Genomic DNA, 19,143 nt, shown 5'->3' on the forward strand with positions numbered 1-19,143 from the left:
ATATATATCACGTAAAAACAGGTACAACTAAAATGGCATGATATTCAGATGAATAACATGAAGCATATATGAGAAATGCAAAGAGCTTTATGAGATTTTACAGGACAGAAACTCTTGCTTTGAATTCTTTTCTCCCCTGGAGAATTTAGCAAGTCACTTCCACACATAGAACAATGCTCAAAAACTTACTGGTTTTGTTTTTTACTTTTAAGTTAACAGAACATTCCCAAATAAAATATTTTGGGTCTTATTAAAACAGTTTATAAGCATTTGCCTATTAATTTTATGATTCTTGTCTTCTTCATTACCTCAAGTTGCCCTTCCTTACCTATGAGCTATCAGACTAAATTATTTGAAGAACAAAACAAATTCTCATCTTTTTAGCACCTATTACAGTGCCTGGCATCAAGCAGACACCCAATACAAAGGAATCAGTTCTAAGGTAAACACACAAGGCAGAAATTGTACTCTTGTTGAAATTACCCTGGAAAACCTATTACAGACTAATGCATTCTCTTTCAGAAAGTATGGCACAGCCAGATTTTCTTCCAATCATGGGACTGTTTCCTTTTACCCAGTTGTTGGCTTGTTTTCATGGATCATGTTGTATAAAAAATAATCATACCCACAGAATCACTCAGTGAGTGGTACATGGTAACTGAAACCAACTTAGGGATAATGGATTCATATTCACATTGCCCATTCATTCCAGGATTCATGCTTACTAAAGGGGAGGGCAGATACAATCACCAACATTATTTAAGTTGTTATTCTTGTTTTCCTTTTCTGACTAAATGCATCACTTAAACACATAAGCTATAACTAACTGTAAACATCTTATTCAGTAAGTATCAAAAGGCAAAATTTAAGCATTTATGTTAAAAGCAAAGGGTTTTAAAAAGCAATATTTATTGTTTTTGAATTGAATGAAAAAATTTCCATACTCACCTAGGAATATGAAATATGGGCAAGACCTAGCAGAAAATAGACTTCAAAAAAAAAAAAGATCTCAATAGGTGGGAAATGAAGACTTACTGAACAGTTCATCACTTGAACAAAAATGCACTGATGAACTCTAACTCCAAATTAAATTTACTTCTTTCATTAAAGGACTAAAAAGATGTCAACAACTTCAAAAAGTTCAAACGGATTTCAATCATAATTGTCTTAATATAGGGCTTTAGTCTACAGAACACATGCATTAATTACAAAAACATGGAGGTAAGATGGAATAAAAATTAAATGTAATGCAGAAAACCTTTTAAGTCAAAAACCCCGAAAAACTGGGTGTTAAATTAACACCCACTTAGAGAGCTGGGTTCAAATCTCTGCTAGTTGTGTGACCTTGAGCAGGTTAGTTAACCTCAATTTCCTTATCCGTAGAAAGATAATAAAAGTAGCTCCTTACCCTCCCTGGGTTGCTGTGAAAATTAACTGTTCAATACATGCTAATTACTAGCATTATTAAAAAATACAGCCCTGGGGTGCCTGGGTGTCTTACTTAATCAAGCATCTGTCTCTCGATTTCAGCTCAGGTCATCAACTCAGTTTATGAGTTTGAGTCCCACATTGGGCTCTGGGCTGACAGTGCAGAGCCTGCTTGGGATTCTCTCTGTCTCTCAAGAATAAATAAATTAAAAAAAAATACAGTCCCAAAAGAAACAGGGCAAAATATGTGTGAATACAGCATGTGTGGCAATAGTTACTAGAAGAATAAAGTATCTAGGACTGGAGTTAGTAAATCAAAACATGTTGCTTTCTAAGGTAACTATGAATGAAATTTAATTCTCCCATATCATGTGGCCAGGTGTACTCTACCAGCCCACTACCATACCATATCTGCAGCCCTTGGTCTCCCAAAGGAACCACAGGTTCATCTTGCTGATGTGGGTACATCCTGCATCTTTCCTCCTCTGAAGTCAATGATGGGGGGTTGGGGACCTAACATATTCTTTTATAATCTCTAACCACCACTGTAAATAACTATACCAAGATCACTAGGAATTTGAGACAAATCCTTATTATCTCTGCCATTCCTTCCAAACATACATATTTTTACGTTATAGTCAACTCAAACACATAGGAGTTACTACCTCAATGGAAATACCACCCATAATACTCCAGATTCCCTCCTCCAACATCTTTCTGCCACACACACCATTTGGCCACTCCATTTCACATGAAAATGACACCTGACCAAGGGATCCATTTAGTCTCATTTCTGGAATACAATGACTAGTAAAAAAAGGTAGTTTGGTATTTGCTCTTTCCTTCTACTTTTTTTCCCCCTTAAAAGAATATGTGCTATGAGTTCTCACTAGAGATAAATAATCTGGTCTTATAATTATTATCAAGTTGTTTTAAGGGCAATAGAAACATTAAGAAACAGAGAAAACAACCTAGGTCAACAAAAAATCAAGTGTATTGACCAGTATTCTGGGCTTGATAAGAGCCCTGTTGAATGGCAGTCAACTAGCAGTCAGACTGCAGGACTTACAACTTACAACTTTTCTTGCAAGATTCCGTGCTAAGACATTGGGGAGATTTCTAAAATACACAACTATGAAGATACTTGATCAAATATCAAAGGAAAGGGTTCTTTAAGACTGAAGATTTATTAAGTTTAAATTAATCTGTTCCTTAATTTAACAAAAAGCAAAATAAAAGATAAAAGAAGGAAAAAGAATCAAACCTCACCCCCTCAAGGACAATATGGCCTGCAAGATTTATAAATACAGAAAATGCTAGAAGTTTTTGACATTAAGCTTCCTGAAAAACATGAGCTTTCCTAAACAGAAAGCTAAACACACTAAAGTATAAATTCCTAAAACAAAACAAGACAGAAACACACAAAAAACCACACTCACATACCAGTCTCAAGTATATTCAGAATAAATAATTTGATGGGACTTTAGGAGAATAATCTAAATTATATACAATGTCCCTGCCTGGTGAAGGTCTACTTCAGGTAGATGTTGTTCATGGAAATTTATAACTAAGTCATGTTCCTGATTGAATAGGAATAAATCAAAATTATAACTTCATCTGGATAATACTATTGAAGGTTCTGTTTGAATGTTAAATAGGCTTGGTGTCCACATCCAAGTAACTACCATGGCACTCTGATTCTACAGATTAGACCTGTCTATGGTAAAAAAAAAAAAAAATCAGGCAATGGCAAAAACAAAACAAAAACCTGAAGACAAAGCACTGCCTTTTAAAAGAGGTCTAGAATTTTTTAGGTAATTCTGTCATTACTGAACAGAGGTTAAGGAACACTGAAGAATAGGCAGAGAAGGACAAATATCATATGTTTGCATGTATAGGAGAATTAGGAGGAACTTAATGGAGGACCACGGGGGATAAGAAGAGGGGAAATAGTAGGGGAGAGGCAAACCATGAGAGACTCTTGAATCCTGAGAACAAATTGAGGACTGATAGGTGTGTGTGCGGGGGGGAGATAGGCATGGAGGAGGGTACATGTGGGGATGACCACTGGGTGTTATATGGAAACCAACTTGATAATAAACTATTTGTAAAAAAAAAAAAAAAAAGGAACACTGAAGTATAGACATAAATGATAAAAACAAATGTTCCTCTTTTTTTAAAACTTCAACAAGACAGTAGTCTTAATCACTAAAGAGGGCATGTTTAATAGTATACAGTCAACTTTGAAAATTTTAGTTGTTTGGTAAGACTGACATTAGTATGTAAAGCCCTACTGCCTTATTCCTGAATCTTGTGAAATAAGCCTAAAGTCAAATACTACAAAACAGAATCCATCCTAAAGATTACAACATTTTAGTGTAACAAAAATCTTGTGTTAGACTTCAAGTCTAAATTCCTGGTCACCATATATACAGAAGTTATTTATGTCATTTGGTGTGAGCAGCAGTGTATTATAGTGGTCAGTACAACCCTGCCTATTACTTTACTCTGTAATCTTGGGTCAATTACTTAACCTCTCTGAGACACTATTGCTTCCCAGCAATATGGGATTAATGCTTCCCTCCCATGTGGTTTATAAAATGAAAAGATATTTACAAATGAGAGCCCAAGACAGCTGACAGCACAGAGCATAGCTCCATGCAGGTTACATTCTTCCCTCATCCTAACAAAGAGAGAGAAAATTAAGGCGATTGCTTATTTGTAGAACATTTTTTTCAAAATGCATTTTGAAAAACATGGGCTCTGGGTAGCATTAAAAGTCATAACTTTATATTTACAGACATAAAAGAAAGTTCACAATATGTTTGTATATGGATAAAAAAAGAGTGGACATTGTGTGTGTGTGTGTGTGTGTATTACTATCTCCCAGGTACTAAATGTTTTACAAAAAGTTTTATAATTTAATCCTTGAGAGGGCAGGACAGTACTAGATTTGTAGAAGGTAAGGTTTAGATAGGACTACAGAGTAATCTGTCCAAGAGCACATTCTAGTAGGCTGCAGAAGTGGGTGGGACTCCAGAGTCCATATTTAACATGTTGCTTCCTAACACATGTACATTAAAAATTCCTCTCTCTCAATCTCAGTCTCAGTCAATCTCTTTCCCTCTCTCTCCCTTTTCCCTATCCCCTTCTCTCTATGTGAGAATAAGTTATATCTGACCAATGAATAATTCAGCTTGGCTACATGGAAGAATCCATACTGGAGCAATTAGAAATACAGATGGATTTATAAGAGATCCCTGAATATCAGATTGATGAGTTTGAATGTAATCCTATGGGCAGGAAGGAGGGAGGATTGGAGGGACAGAGGGGAAAGAGAAAGCCAAGACTGCATACATTTCGGGATACAATAAAAAGTGCTTGGGGTTTTATATCAAAGAGTGTGATAACTGTAACAGAGATGTAACTCAAGTGCTATGAAAGATCACAGAGGTAATGATTAATCCCAGCTGGGGAAAGAATGAACTGCCTCAAGGAGAGGATGGTAGCCAGCTTGTCTTGAAGCAAACCTGATTCTCCTAGATTGAATCTTTTAGATTTATCCAGGCTGCAACATATGAATCAAGGGCTAAACCTGTGGTGTAACACTTAAAGAAAATTAATTGAATTTTATCAGATTTAAACCACTCTCAATACCCTTTTTAATTAGCAAAATCTAAATAAACTTTGACCAAAATAAAGCTCTTTAGTCTAGAAAGGAAAGCCAAATCCTACTGAATGTGTTCAGTGGATAGAAAATATTCCCTGGGGTGATCAAAAACATGAAAAAACATGAAAAAAATTAAATAATTATATTTCTATCATGAACAGTAATCCTTTTTAGCTTAAAAAAGACCCTTTTCTTCTATATTGTTTGGTATATGAAAATATTAGCTCTTTTATTAGGTCTTTACTGTGAAATTAAAGCATAAAATCTAAACAAATAATCATTTACATGCATGAATTGATGACAAAGAAAAGCAGAGGAGCCTAATTAGAATAATAATTTTCACAAGTTGCTGATACGCAAGATCTTTAAACAATCTTACTCAAAACTCTAAGATGAAGAAACTCAATCTGGAATTCCTCTTTAAAAAAGGAAGATTAAATAAATTTTATAACATGAAGTTTTTCTTCTAACTACATTTTTACACGATCTCTTAAGTATTCACAATGTTTTAGATTTAGTGTGGTCAATAAAATTTTCTGCATTGATGAGAATATTCAGTATCTGTGAAATCCAGTATGGCAACCAGTAGAACACTAGAAATGGTACTGAGACTGAGAAAGTGAATTTTAAATTTGAGCTAACTTTTTTGAAGCTTTAATAATATAATTAATATATAACATCATTAGAGTTTAAGGTGTGCAGTGTGTTGCTTTGATACATTTATATATTGTGAAATGATTACCACAGTAATATTAGTTAACACACCTATCATCTCACATAATTACTATTTCTTTTTTGTGGTGAGAACTTTCAAGATCTAATCTCTTAGCAGCTTCCAAACGTATAGTACAGTACTGTTAACCACAATCACCGTGCTATACACCAGATCCCCAAACTTCTCTTATTACTGAAAGTTTACATGCTTTGACCAACGTTTCCTTATTTCCCTAACCCCTAGAACCTGGCAACCACCATTCTAGTCTCTAAGAGCTCAGGTTTCTTAGATTCCTCATATAAGTGAGATAATATACATAGTCTTTGTCTTTCTCTATGTCATTTAATATAATGCCCTCAAGGTCCATCCATGTTGTTGCAAGTGGCAGGGTTTCCTTCTTTCTCATGGTTGAATAATAATATATAGTACATTTATACTGCACCTTCTTTATCCATTCATCTGCAGACAGACACTTAGCTTGTTTCCATATTTTGACTATTGTGAATAATCCTACAATTGACATGGGAGTCAGAGATGTCTTTGAGATCTGGATTACATTTCTTTTGGCTTTATGTCTATACATGGGATTGCTGGATCATATGGTCTTCTATTTTCATTTTTTTTTTTTTTGAGGAAACTCCATACTGTTTTCCACAGTGGAAAACATCTCACCAACAGAGCACAAGGGTTCCATTTTCTCCACATCTTCGCCAACACTTGTTAACTCTAGTCTTTTTAATGGCAGCCATTCTAACAGGTGTTGGATATCTCATTGAGGTTTTGATTTTTATTTCCTTTGTGATTGGTGATGATGAGTATCCGTTCATGTACCTGTTGGCCACTTGTCTGTCTTCATTGGGGAAATGTCTGTTCAGTTCATCTGCCTATTTTTAAATCTGACTGCCTATACATCTTTTTGCTAATGAGCCATATGAGTTCCTTATATATATTTTGGATATTAATCCCTAAGCAGATATATGATTTACAAACACTTGCTCCCATTCTTTAGGTTGCATTTTCTTTTCTTTCTTTCTTTTTTTTTTTTTTCTGTGCAGAAGCTCTTTGTTTGATGTAGTCCCACTAAATGATTTCTGCTTTTGTTGCATGTACTTTTGGTGTCATATACAAGAAATAATTACCAAGACTAATGTCAAGGAGCTCTTCCTATCTATTCTTTTTAGAGCCTTACCGTTTCACACCTTACATTAATGTCTTTAGTATGCTTAGTAAATTTTTGTGAGTAGTATAAGGGTCCAATTTCATTCTTATACATGTAATTATCCAATTTTCCAGCACAATTATTAAGGAGATAACCCTTTCTCCACTAAGTATTCTTGGTTCCCTTTTCAAATATTAGTTGTCTATTCATACATTTTCCCCCCTGGGCTCTTAATTCTGTTCCTTGGTCTATGTGTCTATTTTTTTCTAGCATCACACTCTCTTGATTAGTATACATACTGTTTTGATTACTATAGCTTCGTAGTACAGCTTGAAATTTGGAAATGTGTATTTCCAGCTTTGTTCTTTCTCAAGATTGCTGTAGCTCTTCAAGGTCTTCTGTAGTTCTACACAAATTTTAGTATTGTTTTTTCTGTTTCTGTGAAAAATGCCATTGAAATTTTTATAGGAATTGCAGTGAATCTACTAATGGCTTTGAGTAGTATGGACACTTTAACAGTATTAATACTTCTGATCCATGAACATCAGATACTTTTCCATATATTTGTGTCTTCTTCAATTTCGTTCATTAAAATCTTATAGTTTTCACTATAGAGGTCTTTCATCTCCTTGGTTAAATTTATTCCAAAGCATTTTAATTGTTTTTGATGCTATCGTGAATGGGATAACTTTATTTCTTTTTCAGATATTTCATCATTAGTATATAGTAATGCAACTGACTTCTGTATGCTGATTTTGTATCCTGCAACTTTACTAAATTCGCTGATTAGTTCTAATAATTTCTTGGTGGAATCTTTAGGATTTTGTATACATAACATCATATTATTTGCAAACAGACAATTTCACTTCTTCCATTCTGATTTGGATGCCTTTTATTTTTTTCTTGCCTAAGTGAGCAAGCTAAGATTTCAAGTACTATTTTAATTTTTTTATGTTTATTTATTTTTGAGAGAGAGACAGAGTGTGAGTGGGGGTGGAGGGAAAGACAGAGGGAGACACAGAATCCAAACCAGGCTACAGGCTCTGAGCTATCAGCACAGAGCCCAACACAGGGCTCAAACTCAGGAATGGTGAGATCATGACCTGAGCCAAATTCGGATGCTTAACCAATGAGCCACCCAGGCACCCCACAAGTACTATTTTAAAGAATAGTGGTGAGAATGAGCCCCCCTTTCCTTGTTCCTGATCTTAAGAGAAAAGGCTTTCAATCTTTCACTGTTGAGTATGATGTTAACTGTAGACTTGTCATATATAGCATTTATTTTGTTGAAGTATGCCCTTCTATACCTAATTTGTTTAGGGTTTTTTTAATGTTTATTTATTTTGGGGGGGAGGCAGAGAGAGAGAGAGAAAATCCTAAATAGGCTCTGAGCTGTCAGTCAGCATAGAGCCCAATGCAGGGCTCAAATTCATGACTCACAAAATCGTAACCTGAGCTGTAGTCAAACACTTAATTGACAGAGCCACCTAGGGGCCCCTGTTTATGAGTTTTTATCAGGAAAGAAGTTGTATTTTGTCAAATGTTTTTTTCTGTAGCCATTGAGATGATCATGTGCTATTTATCTTTCATTCTAATAATATGATGTATCACATTTACTGATTTGTATATGTTGAACCATCTTTGTATCCCAGTGATAAAGTCCTCTTGATCATGGTGTATGATCTTTTTAATGTGCTACTGAATTCAACTTGTTAACATTTTGTTGAAGATTTTTTATGCAGAGACATCTACTGAATCTATATTCATCAGGGACATGGGCATATAGTTTTCCTTTCTGGTAATGTCCTTATCTGGCTTTAACAGGAGGGGAATGTGAACCTCATAAAACAAATCTGGCAACATTCCCTCCTTTTCAATTTTTCAGAGAGCTTGAGGATTGGAATTAGTTTTTCTTTAATATTTGGTAGAATTCACCAGAGAAACCATCTGATCCTGGACTTTCTTTGTTGGGAGGCTTTGATTACTGATTCAATCTCGTTACTCAATACTGATAAGATTTTTTATATCTTCAAGATTCATTCTTGCTAGGTTGTATGTTTCTAGGAATTTATCCATTTCTTCTAGGCTACCCAATTTATTGACCTATAATGATTCATAGTAGGCTCTTAGATTCCTTTATATTTCTGTGGTATCAACTGTAATGTCTCTTTCATTTCTGATTTTGACTCTTATTTTTTCTTAGTCCAGCTAAAGATCTGTCATTTTTATCTTTCAAAACAAAACAAAACCCAGCTCTAGTTTCACTGATCTTTTCTATTGTTTTTTTTTTTTCTGGTAACTTTTTTGTTTATTTAAAAAAATTTTTAAAGTTTATTTCTGTGTGTGAGAGAGAGAGAGAGAGAGTGCAAATGGAGGAGGGGTAGAGAGGGAGAAAGAATCCCAAGCATGCTCTGCGCTGTGAGTGCAGATCCCAACATGGGCTCAAACTCATGAACCCTCAGTTTATGGCCTGAGACAAAACCAAGAGTTGGATGCTTCACCGACTGAGCTCCCCAGGTGTCCCTCTCTGTAATTTATTTCTGCTCTCATCTTTGTTACTCCTTTCTTGTGCTAACTTTGGGTTTAGTTTGGTCTTTTTTTATTTCCTTGAGGTATAAGGGCTGGTTATTTATTTGAAATTTCTTTCTTAATATAGGCATTTATTGCTCTAAACATCACTCTTAGAAGTGCTTTTTATGCATTTTACAGGATGCATATACCACCATATTACAGTGTTAAGAGTATTCTGAATTTGGCTATATATATACCTTTACCAGTGTGTTGTGTATTTTCACATATTTTCATGTTACTAATCACTATCCTTTCCTTTCACCTGGAAGTACTTCTTTCAGCATTTTTAAGGGAGGTCTGGTGGTAAAGCACTTCCTCAACTTTTGTCTGGGAAAATCTTTATCTCCCCTTCATTTCTGTAGGAAAACTTTGTCAGACAAGCGTATTCTTGACAGGCAGTTGTTTCTTTCAACAGTTTAATTCATCTGACTCTCTTTTGGTTGCTAAGGTTTCTGTTGAGAAATCCACTGACAGCCTTATCCCTTGTAAATGACAAGCCTGTTTTCTTTTGCTGCTTTTAAAATTTTCTTTATTTTTGGCAGTTTTATCGTAACATGTCTCATAAGGGATCTCTTTTGGCTATCAGCATTACTTCTTTGAATAGTAACTATTTCTTTGATGGTGTCCCATAAATCACATAGGCTTTCTTCACTCTTTTCTTCTATTTTTATTTGTTCTCTGGATGGATAATATCAACTTTCCTGTCTTGTAACTCACAAATTTTTTTCTTCTACTTGATCCATTCTGATGTTGATGTTCTCTAGTCCTCTTTTTTTTTCATTCCATTCATTGTATTTTTTAGCCCCTGAACTTAATTCCTTTTTATGATCTCAATATTTATTAAACTTCTCATTTTGTTCATGTATTGATTCTTGATTCCCCTGAATCGTCTTTTTGTGTTTTCTTGTAGTTCATTAAGTTTCCTTAAAACAGCTATTTGAGTTCTTTAATAGGTAAATCACAGATCTCCATGTCTTTGAGATTGGTTACTGGAAGATTACTGTGATCCTTTGGTGTTGTCATATTTTCTTGGTTTTTCATGTTCTTGGAAGTACTGTATTAATGTCTTCATATCTGACATAGCAGTCACCTCCTCCAGTCTTACCTAACTGCCCTCATTGATGCATCCAAACTTGTATTTCTTTTTTTTCTCCAACAGAGTGCTGAACTTTTTGGCTAGAAATGTAGACTTCCAAAAAGGTTATTTTCTCCAAGTGTTACTGTCTAAGACAGTATTTTCAGGTGCTCCCAAACCATAGCCAAGAGGGATAGAGCTGTTTCACAGGATACTAGAGGGTCAACAGCTAGGACCAAGGTCTGTATGCCCAGTACCTGATGCATAGGTGTACAAGATGCCTCCCAGGTCATTTGGCATTTAGTGCTAGGTCCCAGAGCTTCCACAAAGGCATTTTTGTCCATGGATGGATGTCAAATTATTGTTGCTGGAGTGGGAGGACATGAATGAGGGACACCTTATTCAGCCATGATGCTGTCTTCTAATTTTAATTAACTTAAATGTTAGAAACCACATAAGGCCAGTAACCACCATGTTGTAAGCACAGTAATAGAAGCTTTGTTATACATATATTGTCTTACTGGAATTCTCTTATAGAAATATACTTTTTAAAAACTTGAATATTATTGACTTTTGGGTATTCAATTCATAAAAGTAAATATAACTAAGCAAAAAGTAACATTTCTGGCATAAAAGTCAAAGTTGTGATCCAAAAGCTTGTTTTCCGTTACCAGAAATCATTAAAGAATTCCTTTTAACTTCTCATTTAACAGGCTTTCGAAACAATTACCATAAAACAACATACCAGGGTTCCATTTACGTCCTGACTTAGGTTCTTCAGCTCCCCAACAATGAATGCAACCAGGTAAGTGCTCATTTTCACACTCTCAGAAAACTCATCCTGAACAAGTCCATCTTCCATAATGACTGATGAATTCTATAAGCAAAAAGGAAAAGATAAAAGTTCTATAAATATGGTAATAAATGACCATAATAAACTAAGAAATTAAAAATTCAAATATGAAACAAGTAGTGAAGATGTTGCCATATTGTAATTTCTCAGCATAAGAGAACATGATTCTTACTCTAAACAGAGCATGGCCCTTACTCTCATTCTGTCCTATCATTGCTTATCATGAAAATATGCTGAGTTGGGGCACCAGGGTGGCTCAGCTGGTTGAGCATCTGACTCTTGATCTCAACTCAGGTCAAGGTCTTAGGGTCGTGGGATAGAGCCTTGTGTTGGGCTTGGCACTGAGCGCAGAATCTGCTTAAGATTCTCTCTCTCTCTCCCTCTCTCTCTCTCTCCCTCTCTCTCTCTCTCTCCCTCTCTCTCTCATTCTTTCTCTTTTTCTCTCTCTCTAAAATAAAGAAGGGGGAAAAAAAGAAAAGAAAATACAGTGAAAACCCTTAAGGAATTTTTAGTTTCAAAAGATAGTTTTAAATAAATGTAACTTAAAGAAAGTAAATAACAGGGTTCTGTTTCTTCCTTTTAAAATATCACCAAAGCCAAAATCCTTCCTTATGACATAGGAGCGTTCCACTCTACTGCTACAAACACAGAAGAAGGAGTTACAGTTGGGATATCCTTCTGAAAGATGTGAAACAGCTTTTTAAAGTACCATGTTGATGATCCCAAGAAAGCTTAGTGAGATCAAAAGTGATTAAGTCACTACGAAGTATGTAGTAGATACAAGATTACAGCAGCCTTTCAAGATTTTCTGACCATGAATTAAGAGGTTTGGGGACACTCAAAGATGCCTACTCAAGTAGGCATCTCACCACTTTTAGAGGAAGATTAAAGTGAAGAGTTGGGCTAGGAATGGGGCTGTTGAAGTCCCTGTTGAAGGACAGATCACATCCTCACCTGCCTACAAAGGTTGACTCCACAGTCTATTAGACATGGCTGCTCCTCTCCCCTAGCCACATGAGTTCTAAGAGGCTTTCATCAGGTTCCACAGGGCCACTCAGGTGTCAGGGGAAAAAAAACCCTAAGTTCTGTCTAGTATTCTGCTTGGTTTCATCTCCATTGCCTCCCACACAGAATTTACATCCAATAAAGAGGTTCATGTTCTTGATAAGCCTCCATGTTATAATAATGATTTTTCAATAACCAATAAAACACCAATGTCAATCATGATTCAACATCATCATGCATCACTGTTTCAAACAGCAAATTCACCAAATCTCAGAAAATACCACTGTGATCTTTAGTATTAGTTCATATGTATTAATATTTGCACACCTTTTATAGTACATACTTCACATTTCCTGCCCACAAATTTCATACCCAGCAGGTCTTCCTCTTTATTCAAGTGCTCCTTGAGCTGACTTCTCAATTAATTCCAACATATATTTTAATTTCTATTTAGCCATTTTAAGAAAGAATAAGAATATACATGATTTTACTCATTTTCAACAGTATCACAAAGAAGAATTCAAGTATTCAGAACAAAGAAAGAGACCCACTCAAAGATTTTATATTAAGGAACAGAACAGTACCTTAGGCATATTTGATAAAGCAGTATATTGCTCATCCCTTATGATTCTGATGATAAATGTGGCTTTAAATCCTGGTTCATCAAAACAAGGAAAAGCAGATCTTGCTGCCAGGGGTTCAAACTGAGTTGCTGCAAAGTACCTAAAACAAATGCAAATCCATTCAATAGTTATTGAGTACCTATTATTCAAGGTATCTTGCCAAATACTAGGGATACTAAGATAAGCATGGTATAATCCCAGTCATTAAAGGATCTGCAATCAACTGGGAGAGACATATGTTATATGATGAACAGAACCCTGTCAGGCTTCAAATCATGTCATTAATATTGAAAACAAAGCAGTGGAAATAAAGGATAGGAAACAAATGCTGAGTAGCAGTTGAGATACTATATGGAAACTGGTGACAAACTTTGAAGAGAATTTAAGGAATATTTGAAAAGGTAGAGAAGGGAAGAAAGTATACTCTAGACAGAGCAGGAAGCACAAGGAAAGACAGCAATGGATACTCAGGGACAGGAGGTGGCTGTCCCAAGATGGCTGGAGATGAAGCCACAAAGGTAGTCTGCAGCTGGTCTTAAAAAGGTTTCAGATGGATGCTCAGTATGACGGGTGGTCATTTACTGCCACTAATCACCTGTACAGACTCTGGCTTCACCACATTAAACCTTAACCTTACTACTTAAACTTTCATGAAGACTAAAAAATCTAGCTACTCTGTAGTATGCTGGTTTCCTTCAAGCTTTTCAGAAATGAATTTAAAAAACTTCCTCCCTCTCCTACAGCACAGCAACAACATTTGAGAATTTAACTCATATGAAAGTTCTTAATTAATTAAAAGTTGGGAGAGGGCACCTGGGTGGCTCAGTCAGCTAAATGTCTGACTCTTGATTTCAGTTCAGGTTATAAACTCACTGTGAGTTTGAGCCCTGCATCGGATTCTGTGCTGACAGTGCAGAGCCTCCTTGGGATTCTCTCTCTCTCTCTCTCTCTGCCCCTACTCCATTTATGCATGCTCTCTTTCTTTCTTAAAATAAACAAATAAACTTTAAAAACTGGGAGAAAGGCATTAAAAAAAGAGGAGAAAATAAGATTTCCAATTAAACAAAGGAGTAAAACAGATCTGCATTGGGGAAATCATCCAAACATGGCCATAGAATAATCAGGGCAAGTGTGGCCCTGTTGTGCATATTTCAGGTACTAGTCAATATGGCACATATACAACCACCACCCTGGACAAGATGGCCTAGCTCGCATAGGGATTAGTTTCCACTTTTAAAAGACAGACAGAAAAGAGTATGGGATTTGAAGTAAGACCCAAACCCTGTACTTTACCAGTCATATGAGTTCAGAAAACATACACCTCAATTTCCTTATTAAAAATTTTTTTTGACATTTATTCATTTTTGAGAGACAGAGACAGAGTGTGAGTGAGGGAGGGGCAGAGAGAGAGGGAGACACAGAATCTAAAGCAGGCTCCAGGCTCTAAGCTGTCAGCCCAGAGCCCGATGCAAGGCTCAAACTCACATGACCATGAGATCATGACCGCAGCCAAAGTTGGACCTTAACCAACTGAGCCACCCCGCACCCTCCTTATTTATTAAATTAGGACTGAGGTAGGATCCTCTGCCAAACACCTAGGGTTTTTGTTAGAATCAAATAAAGACAATTCAAAATAAAAACTGCTTGTATGCCACAACTACCAACATAGATGTTTTATTATAAATGCTAGACAGTCATAACTCTTCATCCACGCTCAATATTGTTTTCCTCATAAGGATTTGCCCAAATAACTGTTTCTATTAAGTAAACTACATGAAAGATAGCAATCAATATATACGAAACAATTCAAACAGGCTATGTTGCTAATATTCAATTTCTTCACTCCACTCCCAAATTCCTACCTAGTTAATAGAAAATTGTGAAAGAGGGGCACAAGGGACCAGGGGATGAAGCTTAATAATATCCATACCATTCATATAAAAAGTCTACTTAGACAATCACTTTGGATAAAAACTGGATCACAATGTTCTGAGACAAAGAGAATCTTAAGTTATTTTTGAAAGAAATGCACTAATAACTATTTTACATCAAAGTCTCTTTGAGAAGGCTGCTGCTTGAGGAAACTTATACTCTATTCTATCTAGGCTGAATACCTTGAAGCTTATTCTTTCATTTAGTGATTTTCTTTGCTTTCAGAAATGCTGGCTGCAGTTTGGTACTACCTCCAGTAGTGCTGAAGACAGAGAAGAGAATTCTGACCACTGGGAATAACAATGGGTAAATGAAAAAGTGGTGTGAACTCGGGAGGCAGTACATCGTAGTGGTTAACAATGGGGTTAACATGAGTTGGAGTTTGTGTTCCCCCTCTCCTACCTGCTAACCATATTATTTACATGCCTCTGCTTTGTTATCTGTAAAATGAATAAAATATTAATATCTGCCTCTTAATAGGTTGACAGGATAAAAGATTAAACATCTAAAATGCTGGGAACAGTTGCTAGCACTTGAGTTCTCAGTACCTATGGGCCATTATTATCACTGGAACTCAGGAAAGTGCACTTAAAGCTCATTATAGCAGATGAGGACAGTGAGATAAAACGAGGGCCAGATCTGGAAGAATCTTGAACTAAATCCCATCAGAAAAGAGGAAGCGTGAAGGCTCTCAAACCAAAGACCAACATGGCTGGACCTGTACTCTAGAAATATGATTTGGCAGCAGTGTGGAAGACGGTGGCAAGAGGAGGGGAAAGCGGCGACAAGATTAGAAGCCAGTTAAGAAGATGCTTGAAGTGTTCAAGAAAAAGACACTGAGACTGAAGGGCAAAGAAATAAAACACATCCCCATCCTAAATTGTTTACTAGTTCTTTTGGCATCAGCTTATTGTCTAGAATCTTAAAAATATAATCAACAACTGCTAGACTGAACTCCAAGGTCACTGGCCATCTCCCCCTCTTATGTGACATAGGTAAAGTTCCCTTACCACAAATACATGGTTGACATTTACATATATTCTGATTTCCCCATCAATAAGGAATATATCCCTTAATTCTTCTTTCTACTTATTTAAATAATTATTTTTATTATAGGTGGTGGAGGGAGGTTACAAAAAGATTTATCTAATAGAACTAAGCAAAACTATGCAAAATTTGGAAAAAGACAAAAAAATTGCTTTGCATTATGGTTTCAGACACCTTGAGAGGCATAAATAATCTTCTCAAATTTATCTTCCATCAAGATATACAACCATGTGGGGCACTCATTTTACTGAAGCAGTCAGATTAACAGATTTATACTTTCTGTAACAGCAGAGTTTCATACACTAATTTATTTTAATAGACTTAATAACACTTATTGGGGCACCCGGGTGGCTCAGTCAGTTAAGCGTCCAACTCTTGATTTTGGCTCAGGTCATGATCTCATGGTTTGTGAGATGGAGCCCTGTTTTGGGCTCTATACTGTTAGTGTGGGACATGCTTGGGATTCTCTCTCCCTTTCTCTCTGTCCCTCCCCAGTTCACACTTTCTCGCTATGTCTCCTCTGTCTCAAAAATAAATAAACATTTTAAAAACACTCGTTAAAGACATTCTACTTCTTATTTTTAAGGAATTATCTTCTCTCTTTTTATAGCATTTTCCACAATTCAATCTAGCCCATGGCAAGAGTCAACAGCTGACCATACTCAAAATCAGCTTTCTCCGCCATACATTTATTCCTTCCATTATATAGTAGTAGTAAGCCCAAGGGACTCCAAGATTAATAATCTGATTGAAAGAGGTGACTACTGGATTTGTCTTAAAGGTGTGCTTGCACTGTTTTTATTTATATCCTCTAATTCTTAGAGATGATGAAGATTATAAAGGGAGAAGTAAAGCTAAGAAGTCATAGGCTACCATTATAATTATAAATTTGCTTTAAACATCAGATCTCATGCAAGAGCCAGCATGCCATTTTTTAAGTAAAGGCAAAGAGAAAAATTACTTATCTGAATAGGTCTACAGATATTGTATTGCTTTCTCCATTTAAGAAGGATCAAACAAGTTCCTTAATATAGATTTAAAATATTCATTTCTATTTTTCTCAATACATAAACATACATTTGCCAAATGGTCAACATCAGCAATTCACAAACTGGTATACAAAGTAATATGAAGGAATGCACCAACGAAATTAAACAGATCTATTAAGAACTTTGTGTACATAAGAGAAATGATATTATTGCTACTTAAGAATAACCTGTATACAACGTGCACTGTATCTTTCCAGAAATTTTAATTACATTCTACGAATCTTAAGACTAAAGTGTAAAATACATAAATTGGGAGAATACTTTTGTTTTGAGTCACTTTTTTAAAACTAAATTAAGTCTGTCCTAGATTTTTTTAAATTCCATCAGAAATCCAAAATAGACTTTTTTTTTAACAAACAGAAAATATTAAGTACACTAAAAATGATAGGTGTAAGCATACAACCGTTTTCCCTGCTCTCTTCTCCATCTCACTAAGCACCTCCTAAACGTTCTGCACATTAGGAAAACAGGTCGTAAAGAATAATTCATACTCCTCTTCTTTGCTTCCCATTGAGATCTTGTAAGGTGACTGAAAGCTAGATTCATCTAAGATATGAAAAGCTCAAAATAACTTAAGATGTGGTGATCGAGAATGTAACTGATATAAATCTTTATCAATTTCCCTCCATCAGCATGCCTCACTCCCACCATGACATATACAAGCATGATAGGTGCTCAAGGCTTTGACTGAAAAAGAAATAGTATATGCTTCCAAATCACCATTCGGCTATTTTGCACACAACCTCTTAAATTAAAAAAATTCCAGTTAATGTATCTGGTATGGACAAAGGAATCCACATTACATAAGTCTTCATAAAGCAAAGAAGTAGAACCATTTAAGAGGGCTACGTACTTTTTCTCATTACTTTCATCTGTGTAGGAGATTCCATAGAACCCATAGTAAGAAGTAGATATATTCGCTGAATACTCTATCTTCAAGGTGTAATTGTGTCCTTCAAGAAGAGCTTCAGGGGCAACAATTGCAATTTGTTCATGAAATGGGTATTCTAAGACCTCAACTTGTTTTTCTTGGCTTGAAACTGCTGACATAAAGGTCACTCTTGAAATATTATGGCCTGTACTGTGAAGAACGATATTCCATGTGGCCTGAAGAGCCTGAAGTGAAATTGTCACAGAACCCCTGAATGTCATCGAGGTTAGGTTTGGATGTAGGTTAAGTTCATAACGTAGTGGCATAATGGCGGTGGGAAGCCTGACTTGTGCCCACGGAAACAACTTTCCATTTGTTGCAACTGGCTGAATTAGTCCTATTGATTGGTTTTTTTTATGGCAGCCTTCTTTGGTAAAGGTACATCGGGGTAGTAAATAAATCACCATGATTATAGAAACGGCAACCACAATAAGAAAAACACAGATTGCCATGGTCCTTGCAGAGGGTACCGAACAAGTCCCATCTGGGCTCGGCCTGTAGCCGGTTGCACTGTTCCGAAGGCCTGAGCTTCTGTTCATGAAGGACATGCCCAGCAGTTTTGCAGATGACTCATAATCCTCTTCGTCTTCATCCATCTCATGCTCACCAAGACCCCGCACCAACAGTCTTGAACCCCGGGGCTCATATTCTACCTCATCAGGCTCTAGAGGATGTAAACAGGGTTCTTTGGCTAAATCTACCACATCTGGTTCTTCCTCAAACATGCTGTTTTCAATCATATTCCTGGGGAGCTGAAGCAGATCTAAATAACCAAAACACAAGGACAAGGCACAGAGTTAGAAAAAAAAAATCTCATAATAAAATGCCTACTAGCAAAACCACATTTAATCTAAGAATACTTTTACCACTAACACTTATTTTCATCATGGAGCTGCTAAATTAAATAAGATGCTTCTAATTTTCTTGTATTATCCATTAAAAACTTAAGCTTAAATAAAAGTATACCACAGTCATGAAACAAGAAATTTAAATAAGCAGGCTAGTAACAAAAAAAGGCAGCTGAGGCTAAACACTAATTTCCTGGGGCACCCGGGTGGGTCAGTTGGTTAAGCGTACAACTCTTA

The 19,143-nt window shown here is 36.0% G+C and overlaps 1 protein-coding gene across 2 annotated transcripts in view; it reads right to left on the minus strand.

The window, feature by feature from the left end:
- LNPEP (leucyl and cystinyl aminopeptidase) overlaps positions 1–18,816 on the minus strand; it is a 55,751-nt gene extending 36,935 nt beyond the window's left edge. For both annotated transcript variants that reach the window (XR_013335377.1, XM_077765211.1), the window contains exons 1-3: positions 17,981–18,816; positions 13,061–13,199; positions 11,364–11,495 (exon numbers count right to left, since the gene is read on the minus strand). Coding sequence is in view for 1 of the 2 variants with exons in the window: in XM_077765211.1 (XP_077621337.1) it covers positions 11,364–11,495; positions 13,061–13,199; positions 17,981–18,798 (1,089 nt within the window). In the remaining variant the exon portion in view is untranslated. The remainder of the gene's footprint in view (positions 1–11,363; positions 11,496–13,060; positions 13,200–17,980) is intronic.
- Positions 18,817–19,143: the final 327 nt, after the last annotated feature.

Source organism: Crocuta crocuta, unplaced genomic scaffold (genome assembly GCF_008692635.1).
Source record: "Crocuta crocuta isolate KB4526 unplaced genomic scaffold, BGI_CrCroc_1.0 scaffold645, whole genome shotgun sequence".
Lineage (NCBI taxonomy): Eukaryota > Metazoa > Chordata > Mammalia > Carnivora > Hyaenidae > Crocuta > Crocuta crocuta.